We start from the raw sequence: 20290 nt of genomic DNA on the forward strand, positions 1-20290 counted from the left end.
AAGGGATCAGATTGAAGAAACTTTCAACTGATTCCATTTAGAGGTGAAAGCATGGCAACACGTTTTTGCTCATTCACTCTAATGTTGTTACAAGCAGAAGTGATATCTACTCTTGCAGTAGTGAGGATCTCGTTTCTCAAATTGTGATCTGCATTCTTATGTGCAATAAGTCACGATGTCTCAAATAGAGGTGGTATAAAGTTTACTGTGTTCGGTGCAGTACAGCATGGATTGGCCTTTCTCACGCGCTTACTGTAATAGTTTTACTTCATTCTTCTCTTTCACTTCTTCTCTTTCATATTTTTTTCTTGTGTTCTTTCCCGTAGATGAAGCAATATTCACTTGGTTTGTAAAGGATATTATTCTGCTGTGCCAGCAGCGTTACCTTCCAGCAATCCTCATGTTGAAAAACCAGTGCCCATCAAAATATGATCAAATCCAACAGGGTCCATTTTTGCCCTCTCTGTGAAATTTATAAGCTAAAGTTTAGGTATTTTGCTGCTTTCCAGTTCTCCCCCTTTCCCCCTTTTTTTAAAAATTGGAGGCCTTCTGACAGAAACAGTGTTGTTTGATTTAGCTTGACAGTAGACCACCAACAGCGCACCTCTCAGCAGAAACATTTGTTTAAAGTTTTGATAATTTCTCTTCTCCTTTATGCTTCACCCCCCCACCCCCCCCCCGTCCTGCCACGCTTGTGTTTTTAACAAATCGTTAACAGGTTATAGCATGGGCTGGGTCCAGCCACTGCTTGGCACCCCCTAGGAGGAGCGCTGACAGGGTGAGGGTCTGATGGAGCAGAGTTCAAGGGGTCGGGTCAGAAGATTCAGTCTTACCGCTGGTGGAAGGACAGAGTTGGGAGAGGGCGGGTGGCAGGGAGGGTATAAGCGGGGGGGAGGTCGGAATGTCACAAGGTCAAAAATGAGAGTTTGGAGATGGTGTCATGCTGAGCAGATCCAGAGCCCTCTAGCTGCCAACCTGAGGTGTTTGCCTTGCCATTAACTTCACCACTATTTATTTTCAAAACCTGCTGCAGCTGCGCCGCTTTGTCTGAAAGGCTTTTTTTTTTTTTGTTTTTCTTGGCAAGGGACTGCATTCAGATCTTTGATAAGCAGTACTCGACAGAATGGGCTGCTTTCATAAATGCAGTTAGAAATGTGGACTTATAGTGTGGGCGGAGGTCTAGCAGTTAGAAATCTGAGGTGGGGTTTTAAGACCAAGATTAAGGGCTGCGGATTTGACTGCAAGTCGGTAAGCTGTGGTCTGTGTCAGACAGGCATAACAGTTCTCCTGCCCATAAAGACCCGAGAAGATGAAGAGATAAAAGTGCCCAGTCTGAGAGCTGATGCCCATAAAAGCGCTGCCATTGGTTCTCAGGGCTTCGTCGAAATGCGATCCTGTAAAAATATTTTCTCCTCATTAACCTGTCATCCGTGGAGCCGTGACGCACAGCCAGGCAAGGGAGTGCTAGGACAGAATGGACTGGGTGGAAGGGAATGGTGGGGGTTGTCCAGGGGCCCACAGGGGAGACTTACCAGCCTGGATGCTTTATTTGAAGGCTGTCCTGTGGTAACGTGTTGAGTAGGGCGAAAAGGCCATGGCGGGCCCTGAGTGTTTAAACAGCAGCAGTTAGCGTAAACCTCCCCAAATGCAGTCCCATTTCTCGGGGCCCTCACACACAGACCTCAGCAGGCACAAATGCATATGTATATAATGTCATAGACTCTGGGTAAAGTATGATTGCATGGGGCCACTTTCTAAAACACAGCTTGTTTGGACATGTCTTTCAGTGGTGCTGTCCGTCCAGCCTGCTTAGATTTGAATGCCATTTTTCTAGCTGCATGTGTGTTTCTGTGAGCTGTGCTGTTTACGTGTGTCCGTCAGCACAGAGAGGTCCCCAGCCCTGCCGCCTCCTCCTCCTCCTCCTCCTCCTCCGGACCGAATGTATGCATGTCAACAGTCTTAGGACGATAGAGAGACTGTGCTGTGAGGGCTACATGTTTGGGGGAGAGTAGGTTTGTTGTAGGCTTCAAGACCTCTGTTTATTGATTTTTGACTAAGATTGGTTGAGCGTGACCCTGGGTCAGAGAGCTGGCCTGGGCCAGCCTAGGTTAGGTTTGCTTGGGTCACACTGCCTCTTTGTGTATCCTCCAAGTTCAGGCTTGTTCTGCTTGAGTTCAGGCTTGTCCCTGGTGACAGCCATCTGCAAAGAAATGTGACTTTGTCTGCTTGAGTTTAATGTCCATTTCTTTCTGAGAGTGCTTGACCAATGTATAATCCTGCCATAATATCCCATTCACTATTGTCCTCATGCTTGACCTACTATATTATATAAAACAGGGTGCTTTTTGTATTGCATGTTATCTTTGGATAATATAGCTCTTGGCAGCGCCAAACAGACTAAAGTCAAACATTAGTGACCTCATCTATTCTATGACCACTCTTACATCACAGTTTTGGAGCCACTCTGTCTCATACTGAGGTAGGTGTTCGGTTAACCAACTGATTACTTTATAACTTGATGTTCTTTCGTGGACAGATTTTGGCTGTACCAATTGTTTTAACAAGCAAAGTCTCTTTGAAACTGCATTCAGACATTGTGCATAGTGTCTGACTCGTGCAAACACAAACCTACAATGATACCTCAGCAGGGGTAGGGTGCGTGAAAATTCAGCTGGAGATATGAGCAGGAAATTAGCTGCAGATGTGGGTGTAAAGTAACGCAGCTGGAGACAGGGGAAACCCTCTTACTATGACACCGAGTCCACCTCCTGTCTTTTGGTCTGGCAAGACTGAAAGGGGATCACTTTGAACCATGACACTGCCGTGTGGCTACAAAGCACCAAGTGATCTCAAAAATTCTCTCTCTGATGCAACATGCGATCATATCTTAGCATATTTTTTTAATAATGTTTGCCCAGTACACTCTTTTTAGGAGCATAAAACTACCAGTGCCTTGTAGACACTGGACTGGTCTCTTTATTACAGGATTTAAATGTTAAAAGGTTAATGAGCTACAATCATGATTTCGAATTTGTGTTTAATTGATTAAAAATGCTTTACAATTTATGACAACCTGGCAAAATAAAGTGAAGAAAGTCAAGTTTATTTATATAGCACGTTTAACACAACAACAGTTGACCAAAGTGCTGTACATAAATTTAGAATCTAGAATCAACTTAGGACCACATTATTGTTTTTGCATGTCAAACATATAATGAGCGTTTCAGAACACTCATCCAAAGACAGATGCAAGCAAGAGGTAAGTGTTCCACGGCCTTGCTGCCGTCAAAGGCAGAAAGAAGGTTGTCTCAACTTTTCGCATACCAAACTCATTTGTCTGATTTCCTAGTCAGACTGGGAGGAAGAAAAGAAGGCAGGAGGCAAAAGAGGTGTAGATTTTCACGAGGATTCCTCGGCTGCAGCGAGCCACTCCATTTATGGTTCTGATTAATTGCTTTTCATATAAATCACTGGTACCGGCCTGGGGAATTGCTCTCTACCTTGAGGTGTGTGAGAAACAAAGACAGGAGAGTGCACGATGAAGGGAAGGAACAAGGTGACAGGTTTTGTTCGTAAACTTTATTACCAGCTCGGTGACTGACAGCAGGGCCCCTGCTATCTGTATGCATGTAGAGTTTGTGTGGCCTCAAAAGAGTGAGTGATGCTCTATCATTGATGGGCTGGGAATGATAATATAGCTGCAGAGTATTGTGTAATTGTATGTCAGGCCCTGTGGAGATATGTGTTTATTTAGTTTAGATGATTGAGGCTGCGTAATTGTTTACACTGGGGCAGCTTGTTATTCAAATGAGGTTGAGTAATTTTCCTCTCTGCCTTGTTAAAGTTCGGTTCATTGGGAAACCTGCACTGTAGCAGATTACTTCCCTATAAACGGCGACCTCTACACATTCATTAACAAACAGAGTGCAAAGCAACAGATTAAAATGACTCACAGCCTTCTCTCACTTTTACAGTTTACATATTGTTACGGTTCTTCCTCTTTAGTTTGTCCACTCGTCTCTTTGTTTTCTTTTTCCCTCTTGAACTGCCCATTTATATTTCTTTCCCAGACTTTCTTCTTCACCTCTTTTCAGACATTCCCTCTCAGAGCTGGGCCCCTTTATACTGGCATGCAGACTGCTCCTCCACCAGGCCCACTGCAGTCCATGTCTAAAAACATTAAATACCATCCTTTTGCTCATCTGCACCTAATTTTCTCTTGCCCCTCCCTTTCTCCCGCCAAGCTCCTTCTCATTTTTCACACCTCCGACTGCAGCCAGCTCTGTCTGCTGAAGTTTCTGTGCTTCCCTCCCTCTTTCCTCACTAGTTTTTTTTTTTTTTTTTCTTTTTAATCCTTCATCTCTCTGTTTGAAAACAAGCCTTTCAGAGATTGTCAGTCATCTGCATCACCTCTTTTCTGCCTGAACATGCAAGCATGGAAAGGAGCGAGGGATGGAGGGCCGGTGACAGATTAGTTTGTGTGGGAAGCGGTCAAAATGGATGCAACAGACTCTGAAGAGAGGGTGACTAAACTAAAAACTTTTTTTTAGGCTGTAAAGGCTTTTTCAGGGTCACCGGGCCATTTGCTGAGCAAAAGTATACACATATATAAAGACAAACCTTATCGCATGGCTTTCTGGCCTTTTACACTAAGTCCCACTGTCACTTCCTGTGGCCTCTTTAGGCCACTTACCGAGCTAAGAGCCACTTAGGAACATGGATTTGTAGTAGGCCATTTCATTTCCTGCTATTAGATTGGTGGTTACACTCTCAAGAATCTACGTTTCAGGAAACCATTACTGGTTTCTGGTGTCTGCTTTTAGATAAAGATATGGATATTGTGAACAAGCCAATACAAAAGGCACAGAAAACACAGGAAGAGCTGAGGAAGCTGCAGGGGTAGCTGCAGGGGTAGCTATGAATTACATGGCCTTCAAGTCAACCTGGGAACGGAAAAATATGAGGGAGGATAAAGAAAGCCAGTGGTGAACTCAGTATTCACATTGGGTTCAATAAAAAAAAGAAGTCTGATAGAAAAGCAGAGTTCAGTTTGCCATCACCTCGCTTCTTTATTCATTTCTGTCTCCTCTGTCCAGACCACTAATGGCTGTGTCCTCTCACACTCTTCATCGTTTCTCCTTTTCAGTGGAAGAACTGAGAAACTGTCTTTGTGCCATGACCAGACTGTGTCTCATTTTGGTCACATAGGCCTCTCTTTCTTAAAGGTTACAGCAAAGGCCTGCATATATCATTTAGTATTGTAAACACAAAAAAATAGACCTGCATAAATCAAGAGCACATTTTATTTCCATTGCAAATACATACAAATACAGACACACAAAAACAGTTGTTTTTGTTCCTTGAATATTAGCGTATCCATTGGTCTCTTCTTGCATGTTTTCAGTCTTCCAACTTGCTCTTTTTTAAAAAAAAATTTTTATTAATCTAGCTCCGTTCACACTCATTTCTGCTGTTTCGCCCTCGTTTCAGGGTGCATAAGCCTGTAGTGAGAAATATGCACATGTTGTGTTTCTGCTGCCAAGCAGGTGTGTGTTCTGCTGCATGTGTCTCAATGCAGTGTTGAAGGAGTCCACAGAGGTGTGGCAGAGTATGAGAGTGTCAAGCTGATAGTGCTGACAGGTGTAGGAGGCTGTAGGTTGTTGGGGCCTCCGGATGCATAGCGTTCCACCTTCACCTGTCTGTTAGCAGGAGCACTTAGAGCATGTTGGGAGGCTTTTGCTTCATTGTGAATTCCTTTTTTCCTCTTCACAACTTGGAATTGGTTCACTTTTAGAAGGCTTGCATGATTTTAGTGCTACATTTTGGCTACAGGATGGCTACAGATGAGGACCGCACTTTAGATGACCAGCACAGCTGTCTGCATATTCCACAAATTCTTCACTTTTTCATTTTCAAAGCCATAAGGCAACCTAGTTTCTTCGCATAGCATCCTATCTTGCATGTGAAAACAGGCAGCATATTTTTCATATATGTCTACTAACAGATGGTTCATGGTCAGAGTGCTTGTATAACAGTATGTTCCAGGGATGGTATTTCCTTTGTCTTACTTATTCCAATGTTTTCATGACAACAGTGGGGTTTTTTTTCCCCCTAAGTTTAATCATTCAGAACAGTTTGACCTCCTTATGTTTAAAAAGTGCATTCCTGAAGTCCTGGAGTCTTTGTCCTTCAGTTTAATGTCATATAAACTATAAATATTGCTGTGTGCGTTGAAGCAATGCAGCGGGCCTTTTGCAGGCATCTGCTTGTTTACAGAGCTTTCTCAGCAGTTTGTATTTGTTTGGAGCCATGTGATGGAACACAGTTCCCTGATAATGGCGTCTCTTTCTGTTCATTCAACCCCCTTACTCATTTTTTTTCTCTGCCTTGCAGCTGTTTTTGTTGAGCTTAGTTTGCTTTCCATCCAAAATGTTTGGTCAAATACAGACTCGTACCCATTTCACAAGCACACATTACAATGCTGGCGTGTTTACATTTCCTACTTAACGTGCATGTGGTGTAACACTCCTGACATGGAGACTCATAGCTCAAACAAAGAGCCTTAACAGAGAAGAGTTTGATCCAGGTCTCAACCCTCATCTTGACCCTGGGGTCAGTTTACAACTTGTCAAACCTTTAATTCTAAGGGGTAACTAACACTAGAATAGAAATGGTTTTACCAGGCCTGCTACATATTATTTGTTAGTAATCAATTTGTTTTTAAAATGTTAGAAAATACTTAAAAAGCCAAGTTGATGTGCTCAAGGTACTCATTGGCTAGATATTTAATGTATAGCAATTTTAAAAAAGAAGGAAAGTCTTTAATGTCTTTTTTTTGTCTCTCTTTTTTTTTTTTTTCTTTCTTTTTTTCCTTTTACCAGGGCCAGTACCGGCCTTCTGACCTTCTGTGCCCAGAAACCTACGTCTGGGTACCAATAGAGCGATGCATACCTCTGCTTGACAACTCCCGCTATGCCCGTTGCAACCAGGATCCTGATGCAGGTAGTACTGCACAATGCTCCATTGATGGCATCACGTGGAATTAATATGTGAAACTATAACGTTGTTTTTTTTTTTTTTTTTTATATGTATAGTTGCATACATACAGCACTGTGCAAAGGTTTTGAGCTACCCCTCATTTCTTTAGATTTTGTTTCCATTGAGCCAGACTTTATTGCAAGTATAAAAAAAATGGCACCTAACTCAACAGATGAACCAGTGTTCATAATAGACAATTTAGCAAAGAACCAATTTTAAATAGTATCTTTAGGTACTTATTTTTCCTAGCAGCCTATTGCAAAAATGCATAATTTTTTCAGTTTCTTTTATTTCTTTAAAAGGCGCCATGCAGTTTGATATAGTTCCAGGGAGGTATGCCAAATTACACAAGAATTGCACTGAAAGGTAGTGGCAACAGGTCTTATAAAGTGATGAATCCAAATTTGAAATTCTTGGTTCAAACGAGGGAGGTACAACAGTGAGTGTCTATAGCCATCTGTAAAACACGATGGAGGCTCTGTCATGTTTGGGGCTTCATTGGTGTTGGACATCTTGTCCAAATTGATGGAATTATGAATGCAAAAAAAATACTGTCAGATGTTGATCCACCATGCAATACCATATGGAAAGTGTCTGATTGGCTTCATTTTTCAGCATATGACAGTGATCCCAAACACACTGCCAATGCAGTAAAAACATACCTGGATAGAAAAACACACAATGAAACACTATCAGTCATGGATTGGCCCCCCCCCCCCCCCCCCCCCCCCCCCCCCCCCCCAAAAGCCTGGACCTCAACGTTATTGAAGCAGTGTGGGATCATCTTGACAGAACAAAAGGCAGCCAACATCCAAAGAAGAGCTTTGAATATCCTTCAAGAAGCCTGGAGAACTATTCCTGAAGACTACTCAAAGAAATGAGAAGAGAGCTGCCTCAGAGAGTTCAGACTGTGTTGAAGAAAAAAGGTCACACCAAATATTGACTTTCAGGCTTTTTGTACTTATGTACTGCATTTCCATGTATGTTTGCATGTTTTAGTAAATTTTTGCACCTAGTTCCCATTTTCCTAGCAAAATATAAAAAAACAAGGGGCAGGTCAAGGCTTTTGCACAGTGCTGTACATTGCTGGCATGCTGACTTTTCACTTTGTCTTTGCACTTGCTTTTCTAAATGAATCCATGATCCTGGTGTTACAGTCAGTCCCATTTACATTGTGATGGTGTATTTAGGCTTAATTCAAAGCAGTATGCACTAATTAAAGAGCAGTGAACTTGGGGCAGATCCTACAGTCTTCTCATTTCCCATCATCCTTTGGCATGGCCAGAGCAGAGAGAACAGTCATCATGTCTCCTTTTTACTCTCATGTCTACCTGCTTACTGTCCTGTGGGGATTCTGTATGTTTCTGAACGTTTCATTTAGACAAACACTGTGGATGTGATACTGCTTAAGTTTGGAGTTAAAAAGTAAGTGTACCAGTGGATAACAAGGTTTAGGTACAGATATTATTGTAGGATGTTTTAAGGAGTTTTTGTTTCTGTGGCCATTGTGCATGGATCTAAAAATATATCAGGTGCTTTTATTTGGCTATTTATTCAGTAGGGGCATGTTGTGTTATACAGAATTGGTTAATAATTATCCAATGTAGTGAGTTAAACTGTGTGGTGCATTTTTTTTAAGACTTGTATGCAGACATGTATAAAGCGCACATATTAACGCCATCGATACACTCACTACATGATTGACTGTGGTTTCTTTTTTGTTGTTGTTTTTTCCTTTAGTTCAATTTTAAAATGTTGGCAGATTTATGCAGTTGCAAGAACATGAGTGGTTGAAGGTAGAGAGGGCCAGCCATATCCTGTTTACCGCTCCCCATTAATCTACATCACCAAACAGACACCAGACAGAAAAGAGCCACCGATCAACAGTAATAGGAGATGTGAGTGGACATGAATTTGATTGTCAGACTGAGACTGATACATGCGGAGAATGGGAATAGAAGAACAGATGGAGGGAGAGATGGGGGACATGTGATAAAAATGTTTTTACAATGAGGGGAATTGAAAGGATGATAGGCTGGTGGCTGAGAGAGAGGAAAGTGTAATAAAATGAAAGATGGATTGATACGGAGGTGGAATGGGAAGGAGCGATATATGAATGTTGAGCAACAGAAGCAAGACTTTGTTGTAGTGACCTCATACTCGGTGCCATAAGAAGCATCAACACAATTGATGAAGGAATCTCTGTCCCTGTTTCAGGGATCAGATTGTGTGATGAGGAAAAGTTTCCAAGCAATGAGTTCACACTCTGTAAAGAAACTTCATCTTAACACAAATAAGGTTTCTATGCACATCATAGGATTTACTGGCTAGCTTTGGTTGTTCCCTTATGGGGTGAAAACCACACACTCAGGAGAAATAAGGGCATTTAAAAGAGCATTCCTAGGCAGGTCATTTACAGCACTGCATTAACATCTTTGCCAGTGGGTAGAGCTAACCTCTTTTGTCAATCTTACCACTAATCCTTGATCCAGCACGCTTTACTGAGGATAAGATTGAGGTCTCAGTGTTAGCATTTTCACAGTGGCCATTTTATGTTTGTGTGTATGTGGTTCTTGTGGTGCCTCGATTCCTGTGTGGACTGTTGATCTTGGACGGGGCTGGGCATTATTTCAGGCCTAGCAGTGTCATTACATTTCAGTGCTAGCTGTCTTGATGGTTAACTCTCAGGTTTGTTGCCAAGCTTTGTGGTTGAACTGCAGTCAGACTAATGGTAGTGTGGAGGGTGCTGTCTTCTTTAGAAACGCATCAAGTGGTGAGTCAGTCACCAGGTCAGCCTCCCCTGTGTCAGTTTGTCATTGTCACTTTAGCGATATGTCACAGTGTTGTGGTTGTGGTCCAGTCCTTTGGCTATTTGCTAATGTGTGTGAAGACATGCTGCAAATAGTTCCAGAATGTTGGGAAAGTCTTGACTGCACTGATTTGAGAATCTGACATGACAGTTTACATCAGTTTCTTGAACGGAGCTGCAGGGCCACAAAAGTCAAATATTTGTGAGTGTGTCGGTGATTGTAACATGTACTCTGCTCTGGTTGTTTTATCTTCTTTCACTCAAAGCAATAGTGATTGCCAAACTGTTTGTGTAGTGTGATGGTTGATCAGCCGACTGTCAATAACCGAGGGTTCAATGGACGACCTCCTGATTCATACAGTTAGAAGGGGTGGGTGGTATACCGGATTGGTGACAGTCATCGGTGTCACATTCTGCCACAATATGGATATGTATAGTAATATAATTTCTCTGATAAACACACACATAAATTTGGTTTTAGCCTGTACATGAGGGAGAACTGTGTCTCTCCTTCACTTTTTGATCAGGCTAGTTTAACCACAAGTGCCAGAAGCACAGTGCTTCTTCAGGCCATTTACACTTAGTTTAATTTATTCATTTAGTTTCAGACAATGGGAACAATTCTGCTCGATGACAGTAAACTAGCACTAATCTGATGTTATGAGCCCAGCTGTCTTTGAGGACCTATTATGCTTATGCTTATTCTTGATCACTACTTTATAGTAGTTTTGCATATTTACGGGTTAAAATAATTCTGACTTATCTTATAATGGGCATTGGTTGCTGCTCTTTAGTTCATCCACTGAAACAAGCTGTTTTAGCTGCAGCCCCTTTAAAGCCACCCTCCCATTAAGCCTCTTTCCTCTGATTGGTTGCCGCTTGCAGACAGAAGGTCTCAACAGCAGGTTGGTGGGCTTGAGCTCTTGGGTCATAGGGATTACTTGCATTACATATGCTGAAATCATTATTTGAAACTTAACGGTGTATATAGATAACAGAAAATAAAGAAAATTATAATAACTCCACTATAAGAATGTGGACAAAGCATCCTGTCTGTAGGTGAAGGTTATGAAAATGAAGCATCACATTTACTAATAAACCAATAATATGGGGAAACCTACTCCACTCAGTACACTTGTAGGCCAGGCCTGTGTCTTATTTTTCATTTATTTTCTTCTTCAAGATATCTTCCTCTGTATTGTCAGTAAACCATAGAGGAAGTGCGATGTTTTAATTTTGTAATACCTTACATGACAGTCACCCAAAAAAAAAGGTCTTCTCACCACCCTTATCAGTTATTTGAGCAACCACAGAATCATAAATTATATCAACTAATAATAAAGTGTAGCTATCGATGTAGTTAAAGTAAATTAGTTTCAGAAAGAAGGAGTCAGAACAGCAGATAGTAAAATGATGTGTTGCTTGGCTTACAATTTCCAGCCCTTTGAAAAGTCGGTGATGAACCATAAAAAAAACCAAGTCTTACCACACTTAGAGTAATCTCCATTCATGTCACATGGTGATAATTGAGCTTTCCATTCTTGAAAGCAAGAACTTAAACGTCCAACCCTAACACAAAGATCACTGAGAGGCAGTGTGCTGGGTGTGTGTTTAGATTGTAAACGGTGACCAGGTTACAGTGCTGTCCTAATGAGGTGTGTAAAGACAGCTAATCTAAAGTTTACACAGCTCTCTTCACATCAGACTCACACTGATTGCATGCCTGTTGCTGACGTATTGAGGGCCACAGGAGCTGGGGGTTGCCTCTCACAAATGTATGTACACACATATAGACACGTTCACTGTGTACAGCACACATGTACTGTGTCTCACACACTCATAATCAGTGTTTGCCTAACAGCGAGAGTAGTAGGGGCATTGGCCGCTAAGCAGTATAAATATTTGCAAAAATGTGTGACCCAAGTAGTCACCTCTTGAGCTATAAGTGCGCCTGGCAGGCTCTAACCCACATGCGCAAAATTACCTACTGTATACACACACCCAAAGTTGTGAGAAGTAAAATGCCATCTGATGTGTCACAATGTACCATTCTTATTCTCTTGATTCTGTTAAATGTCTGACATGCACATTCACAGCTTTGTGTCACACTGATCTGTGCTTTCAGTGCAACAGTGTGAAGCTACAACATTAGGAAGAGGAGTCAGTACGAGCCTGATAGCAGCCATCCATTACCCCCAAGACTCTTCCTATTTATATTATATTTTTAGTTTATTCCACACATTCATATCTTGCCTCACTGTCATGGCCACTTTGCTCTCCTCTTAACCGGGCTTTCTGCTCCTTAGCTTGACTAGTGCAAATGTTTCCATTGGGATGACGGGCTTTTTTTGTGCGTGGTTATGCAGGAGTTTCCCTTCCTGGAACCCCTTTATGCGCATTAAAATCATCTTTGCTCCCTTTCAATAGTAATAATAATAACAATAATAATGCTAATATCCTTTATAACTGAAGGAAATCCTATTGTTGCTTCCCTTCCTGTGATGGACAAAATTCATGGTCACCGACAGGGATTCAGGGTCAGCTCCTAACACAAGGGCTTGAACCCATTTCTTACAGTCAAAGAGCAGTCTCCTCAACACATTACAACACCGCTCTGGCCCTTTTCTTTTCAAATATAAGCACTTCTTTAGATTTTCAACATTGGGTCAGAAGAAATGGTCATAACCTGATGGCCTGCCTTTGACCAGCATCCGGTGTTAAGCAAGTGTTTAGAAAGTTTGAGATGGATGGGAAGAGAGAGAGGAGCGTGGCGGGGTGTCAAGGCCCGTAGCCTCAGCCCTGACCCTCGCACTCCCCATCCGACCCTGACCACTCCTCTTCCCCCTGACATTTGAACTCCAGCCCGAAGGAGCTGTGACCTCAGAGCGGCATGTCACTGAACGTCCGGTTGGCCTGACAGGAACAGGGTCTGGAGCCACTCAGTGAGAAGAGACATTGCTGCTGCCTGAAGTGAATGAAGAAGAAAAGGAAAGTTGTTTATGTGAGGAACGGATGTTTGGATTGCCTTGAGTAAGAGAGAAAGATAGGCTCTCTGCTGAGTATTACTGTTTCAGTTAATAGATGTTCAAGCTTTGCTCTGCCGTCCTGTTTAATGTCAGCTCCTCAATATCTTCACGAGGCGACACTGTTGGACAAGTGTAACTTTGTAATAACTGTTGTGTAAGCGGGCTGTCACCACTATGAAGAACATAAGGAGGAGGCACGTCGTGAATGGCCCGAAGGAAGCTGAAGAAGCATCAGATGTTTAAATATTTTCCCTTTGATTCCATCAGGACACTATAATCCTTCATGGACCAAAATGTTGTTCATGTGGAAGTTACATAACATGTTTACATCTTTTAAAATCGATTTTGCCACATGCTGAGTCTAAACCTAGAACTGGTATCCTTCATTTAAAAGTTTGTATCAGCCATCCTTCAATTATGTGACTCAGCAGTTTCTCGGGAAGGCTGGAAAACACAGTAGTTAGGGCATTACCGAGCAGGGAAACGAGGCTAATAAATAAAACATGAATTCACTGTGTGGGAAATTATAGCTGAAGTATGAGAATATCTTTACAGTGATGGAGTTTAAGAGCTAAGAAGCCTCAGGGCTTTATGCTTAGAACGGCTCTCTTCTTTCCTTTGGCTTGTTTTTCAGGTAGTCTATGTGCAAGTTAGATGCCAAAGTTGTAGATGGAGTATCATTTGGATCTCTGTACGCCACCACAGTGGACTGAAGTTATGCTGGGAGGCTGTGGTATGAATTTAAGAGACCAGTTCAATCAAGAAATGGTCCAAAATTCCTCCTCAATGTTTTTTTTCAAGCAGCTATAGGAAACATCTGATTGACGTTGTTGCTGTTAAGAGGTTCCACAAAATAACACAAGGGATTTAACAGAAACACTATAAACTATTTGGCTGTATATAATACAATTATATTTAATACTTGGATGTAATTCATTTGGCTGCATTCTAGAAGTTCAATGGACATCACCAAATGTTTTCTTCTTGAGATGCTTTCAGGGTCTTTGCTGCAGACTCCTTCAGTTGCTGCTTGTTTGTGGGTCTATCTGCATCCAGTTTTGTTTTCAGTAACAGCAAAGCATGCTTAACTGGGTTAAGGTTCCATTTCCATTTCTTCGCCTTAGTGTTTTACCCATCTCTGCTGTTAATTATTTGATTGAATGTGGGCGTTCATGTTTTGTTTTGTTTTGTTTTGTTATCCTAGGCATTTTGCTGCACTGACCAGTGGATTTCTTCCTTTTTTGGATTGTACCAAAGGGATCTATAGGTCTGTTTTGTTTTCAGCCCTAATGACGCTACAAGTCACTGAACTACATGTTGAACATTTCCCAGAACAGCCACAGAATGCAAATCCAGCTCTTAGAATCCGCTGCAGAGGTATTACTACCTTGATTTGACCTGAAAGAAATAACAAAAAACAGGCCACACCTGGCCTTGAAACCACTTATCAGTGAATCGTCCAATTACTTGTGAACCTGCATAAATAGAGGGACAATTTAAACAAATGACTTTAATTTTTAAACAGTTATTGCAGTATTTTTGGTACATATTTGTGATTTTCACTCACTGTTTATCCATCTAAAGTTATGTGAATATTTAAAATGTCCCACTGGTGAGTCTTTTTGTTTGGATCTTTAGACTTCGCTTTTGAATCTGCTCTACGGATTAAGCCATCATCTGTTTTGGCAGCAATTGTAACGGATTACTGCAGCAGCAGAGTTATTTGACTGATATTGCTCTCAACAGCTTTGTCTGATCGCATCCAAGGTCTAGTTACAGCGCCTATGATTTATCTATTTTCTTTTGTAAATGTAAGATTTCTTTTATAGTAAACACTCACTTTGCATATTTCCTCCCTGTTGTCTTGTTTTTCTAGTTGTCGACGTGATCAGGTTGTATTTGGCAGCACTGCAGATATTTTAGGAAATAGTCAGAAATATGTGCGCTCGCATCTTCATCACCACGTGACTGCTCAGCTGCGAGCCACATGGATGTTGTCAGAGGAGTGAGTAATTGTGAAGCCCTTAGTGCTCTTAATACCACATCTACTTACTCCTTTTTGACTGATGCGCCTGACAGGGGAGTCCGCTTCACTCCGCCACCTGGCCTGGATGGATTGTTGTGTGTAGGCTCTTTAGGGGGTGTGCATTTCTGAAGATGATCGAGGCCTTTTCCAATAGTTTAACTAGTTGTATGCACGGTGATCACATACTAAGACAGATAAAAGCATTTTAAGAGCGCTATTAGGATGACTGCAGCATTTGTCGGGTAGAGGGAGACACAAGAGACTTGTAGATGTTCCAGTGAATTGAGAAAAATAGCCTTTGTTTTCTGACTGAAATGGGAAGGTTATAAGTTAGATTCATACCTCGGTACAGTATATTTGGCTCTGGTTGGCTCAGTATGTACTCCCTGCTGTGCTGCCTCTTGCGTGTCCTCTTGGCACCAACTCTGGCAGCTTGGCTCAGTCTCTCTCTCCTGGAGGCAGCAGTTTTAGTGTCAGAGCGAGGGTCAATATATTTCACCCTTTTTTCCCATCTGACTCTCCAGAGAATCATTCTTAGCTTCTGAACACATACACTTTAGAGATTAGCAGCGTTTTACTGGTCCATCAGAGCAGTAAAAACACTGCTGGCAGTGTATGACACAGGACCTAATGAGATGCTGAGGTTGGCAAGCCAGCAGGGAGCAAGGCCCTGTAAACAAGGCCAACTAACTAGCCTGCTCATGCACCACCGTGACCCCAGGAATTAAATCTGAAGGGGGGGTGCTTTCTGCTCCTCCAACACTTTCTCGGAATAATGGTGAATCCCTGCCAAGACACTCAGAGGTTAACTCAAACGAGCGAGGGAAAATAAGGACATTGTTTATAGCACTTGATGTGTCTGCACTGGTTCTCATTATGTTCTCGTATGTGCCTGTTTTTGTCTAGGAGATGTTCGGGTTCTGAGGGATTTGGGCAGAGCTCTGGTGCTATACAGACGGACCGTCATGCCCTATGCAGTCTACTCCCGCAAACGTAAGGGCCCCAGTGACGAGATGGAGGTGCAGCAGTACGCCAGCTTGGTTGGCCAGGACTGTGCCGAAAGGATCCTGCTTTATCGCTCATAAACGCGCAGCATCATATTACCTTTGAATAAACGTAAATGCGTACTCCCCAGCAATGTCTGTCTGTTTTTGTCTGTCAGTGTATATGACAGTGCTTTCTGCTGCCTGTCCCCATAGAGTCACCATGCTTACCTCTATATATGCCAGCCAATCACAATCTTCTGTATGTGTGGCCTCAATTGCATTCATTTTTGAGTTACATTTTTTTTTTTTTTTTTAACTGATGAATCCTGCAGCACTCATTCTGTTTATTTTTTGTGCATTTTGTTGATTTGCTACATGGACCATGACATGAATATTATTTTAATTTTATGTGGTAGGGGTGCAAAGGTACACAAAAGTCACAGTTTTGATAGGAAACAATTTGGAATCAACATTCAATAGAGAACAGAAAGGAATGTGTGATTCTTTTGTTTGTTTGCTTCCTTTCTCTCTTATGTCACCACTGTGGACACAGCCATCTTATTTGGAAAAAAAAGTAACTGTCACTTAAAGAAGGCGACGGGCAGCTTTCCTGCAAACACAGGAAGGACAATTTGAACTTGTAATAAATTTGTTGCACATCAGCAGATTTCTGCTGCAGCTCACGTGTAGCAACTGGTGCAATGCAAAGACTTTCAGGTCTATTTGGATATAAATGGGTGAACCGAAGAAAATTCATACCTAACTGACTGTCAAATGCGAACGTATACGTGTACCCTTATGCCCCTGCCACGGATGCTTACTTTGATTTGTTTTTGGGGTTTTTTTTGGCACCGCTCTTAATCCTGTATGCTTAAGTGCTGATGTGAGAGTGTTTGGCTGCACACATGAAAGCTCTCTCTCAGCTGACACGGGTTTGTATTAACATCACCATTGCCTCTTGCAAAGCATGTTGTTTTTTGAATGCCTGATAATAATAATTTTTTTTTTATTATGATTATTTGCATACACTGCATCCCATATCTTCACCTCACCATTGTAAGGATTTTATCACTTGAGTTTATGTGATTTAAATGAGTCACTGTTTTCAATACTTTTGTTTGATTTTTAGTTTTGTTTATCTTTTCCTTTTAATATCGAGTGTTACTTTTGATTAAGCCGAATAAAGGGGTTATAGTCTCCTTGCTTGGATTTGATTCCTTTCCTTTCCATGCTAATTATGCAACGCCATTTCCACTGGCTGAGGGATTTTGGACACATGGTAGTAATGTGTCGACTCCCTTCAAGTCTCTTTCCAAATGGTGTAAATTTTCACAGATACAGTCGTAAGCTTATCTCCTGAAACACATGCAGACCCAGAGATAAATGCTTCAGTTGGACTTGTTCAATTAGGCGGAGGAACAGGTGTTGGATATTTGAGCTGGCAGAGCACAGATGTAAATGGGTTCTTTCCCCCAGAGAAAGTGTCGGCAGCAGTGCAACTCATGGCCTGGGTAAGGCTCAGCTGACCTCCTGGTAGCAGCCAGGAATCTGGTCTTACAGCATAGCACTCATCTACGAGGTAAACATGGGAATTTTAAAATCGATGCCGTGTCATAGGTTAACAGTTTCCCTCAGTCGGCACAATTGACTCCAGGTAAAGGAATGGCAGTTGTGCAGTAGGGGAATGTGCAAATCTTCCTGCACAAACAAGGATTTAACCTGAGGATTGCCAAGTGTGTGTGTGTCATACCTGTAATCCAGCTGGGTAACTATCCTTGTTTTTCTGGATACTCAACTAGAATCACATAATCAGCTGAGCGAAAAGTGTAACCTTAGACCAGTAAGTGTCAGCTTGACCCTGCCTTGGAGTTGTGTGTACGCAGCAGCTCTGCTCTCCAGTGTGGCCTGAGCTGCCACACATTCAGCCAGCCGGCTTGTCTGCACCCAGTGTTGAGAAAACGATGTAGAGTCAGTCTCTGCAGTTCAAACTCAACCTGGGTTTAAGAGCAGCCTGTGTCCTAAGGAATTAAAACAGACTGACAGGCTAATTCTCCGAGATGGGAACACTGACGCTGGCTAGTTGCCATGTTGGATTCACTGTTTCTCTCCCACATTAGGCATGCCCCCCCCCCACAACTTAATGTGCGCACACACTTTTGGCACTGTCATAAGTACTTAGTCTTGGTGGACGCCACACATAAGGACATGTGCCAGTGCTGTGGTGTACCTCTTTCTGTCAAAACAAGTGGCCTAGACCAGTTGGCTGTTTTATAATGAGCCCATAATATGCAGTATGGCAGGGTTCGGACTTTGTGCTAATATATAATTGTGTAACTGCTCATAATTCTTATTAAGTATGAGGTTTGCACTGACCACGCTCTGCTGCTGAAAAACTGTTCAGCCAAAGGTCAGCGTTCAAAGAATAAAGAAGTCTGGAGAGAATGCTTTATCTTCATGTCAGACCTGAGTCACAGTGATGGGTTAAATAGTCTCGATGGTTTATTTAAGACTCTCTTGATGCCAAATGGTTTGGGTTTGTCACACCGGAAAATACAAAGGCTTCCAAAAACTTCAGAATGGAGAATATGACCCTAAATTGAGATAACATTTAAACTGGAAAATGCCACAGTGAAGAAAATTGAAGTGGACTTAGAATTCAAACATGAAACTGAGCAGGAAGGTTGTAAATGACAATTTTATGATTAATGGATTTGCTCATCATAAATCATTTAAGACTTTTAAAGGAATATCCTACATATCGTACAGCGGTCTTTCAGCACCCATCACTCCTGTGTTCTAGTTATGCAACCTTAATGCAGCTTAACTGATCATGTTAGAACAGCACAACCCAGCTATAACAAAATACAGGAATTAGATGTTCTGGTGTTGAGCTGAGCGAGAGGAGTATAGTTGGGTCCATGAGACAAAGACAGTTGCCTAGACCAGTTGGCTGTTTTATAATGAGCCCAATTGTAATTGCAGTTTTGCCTCTGTATACCAGCACAATGGATTTGAAATCAACACTTTCAGCTTTAATCCAAGAGGTTTAACTAAAGTAGGAACTGCTCAGGACTTACAGCCATTTTTATACATAGTCTCGCATTTTCAGAGGCTCAAAGTAAATTGGGCCATTGACTGACAGGCAGTTTCACAGTCATGTGAGGCCTGTTCCCTCATTATTCCATGACAAGCATATAAAAGATCTGGAGTTGATTACAAGTGTTGCACTTGTATTTGGTAGCTTTTCACTCAATAGGAGGTCCAAAAATGTGTCTATCAGAGTGAGGGGGACCATCGTTAGTATGAAAAAAGTATCAGACAGATAGCAACAACTTTAGGAGTGGCCAAATCGACAATCTCATATATTCTTAAGAAAAATGAATGCACTGGACAGCTTAGCAACAGCCAAAGGCCTGAAAGACCACAGAAGCCAACTAACCTCTGGTCACAGCAATATTTCCACGGTTAAGAAAATCCCTTTACAACATCTAACCGTGTAAGAACACTCTTGAGGATGTGGGTGTCAAAATTTACAATCAAGAGATGCCTTCAAGAATGGAAATACAATAAGCTGCAAACCACTGGGTACACTCAAGAACAAAAAGGCCAGATTAGACTTTGCCAGTTAACAGCTAAAGGAGCCTGCACAGATCTGAAGAAAAAAGAAAGAAATCTTTTCACAGATCAAATTAAGATTGAATGGCATGTGGTGATCTCCATGGGTTCTAGATTTCAGGCTGTCGTTGACGGCTCAGCGAATTCCAGTGTGGTACCGTGATAGGATTCCACCTGTGCAACGAGTCCAGTTGTGAAATTTCATCACTACTAAATATTCCACAGTCAGCTGTTAGTGGTATTATAACAAAGTGGAAGTGATTGTGAACAACAGCAACTCAGTCATGAAGTGGTAGGCTGCATAAAATGACAGCGGGGTCAGCAGATGCTTATAGTGCACAGAGGTCACCAAATTTCTGCAGTCAATCACTACAGACCTCCAAATTTCATGTGGCCTTCAGTTTAGCTCAAGAACAGTGCGTAGATGGAATGGCTTTCCATGGCTGAGCAGTTGCGTCCAAACCTTGCATCATCAAGCACAATGTAAAGCGTCGCATGCAGTGGTGTAAAGCATGGTGCCACTGGACTCAAGTGTAAAGTTTGGTGGAGGGGGGGTCATGGTGTGGGGTTGTTTTTCAGGACTTGAGCTCGGCCCCTTAGTTCCAGTGAAAGGAACTCTTAATGCTTCAGCATACCAAGACATTTTGGACAATTTCATGCTCCCAACTTTGTGGGAACAGTTTGGGGATGGCCCCTTCCTGTTCCAACATGACTGCACACCAGTGCACAAAGCAGGTCCATAAAGTCATGGATGAGCCAGTTTGGTGTGGAATAACTTGACTGGCCTGCA

General features: G+C 42.1%; 1 protein-coding gene across 5 annotated transcripts in view; it reads left to right on the plus strand.

The window, feature by feature from the left end:
- Positions 1-17066, plus strand: part of ate1 (arginyltransferase 1) — a 51941-nt gene extending 34875 nt beyond the window's left edge. For 4 of the 5 annotated variants that reach the window (XM_030748786.1, XM_030748788.1, XM_030748787.1 and 1 more), the window contains 2 exons: positions 6882-7002; positions 15806-17066. In XM_030748786.1, the coding sequence (XP_030604646.1) occupies positions 6882-7002; positions 15806-15984 (300 nt within the window). In that variant the 3' untranslated portion in view covers positions 15985-17066. Of the gene's footprint in view, positions 1-6881; positions 7003-14077; positions 14141-15805 lie in introns of all 5 variants that reach the window. The other variant, XM_030748791.1, reaches the window with a different exon arrangement.
- Positions 17067-20290: the final 3224 nt, after the last annotated feature.

The sequence above is a fragment of the Archocentrus centrarchus genome, chromosome 15 (genome assembly GCF_007364275.1).
Source record: "Archocentrus centrarchus isolate MPI-CPG fArcCen1 chromosome 15, fArcCen1, whole genome shotgun sequence".
Taxonomy (NCBI): domain Eukaryota; kingdom Metazoa; phylum Chordata; class Actinopteri; order Cichliformes; family Cichlidae; genus Archocentrus; species Archocentrus centrarchus.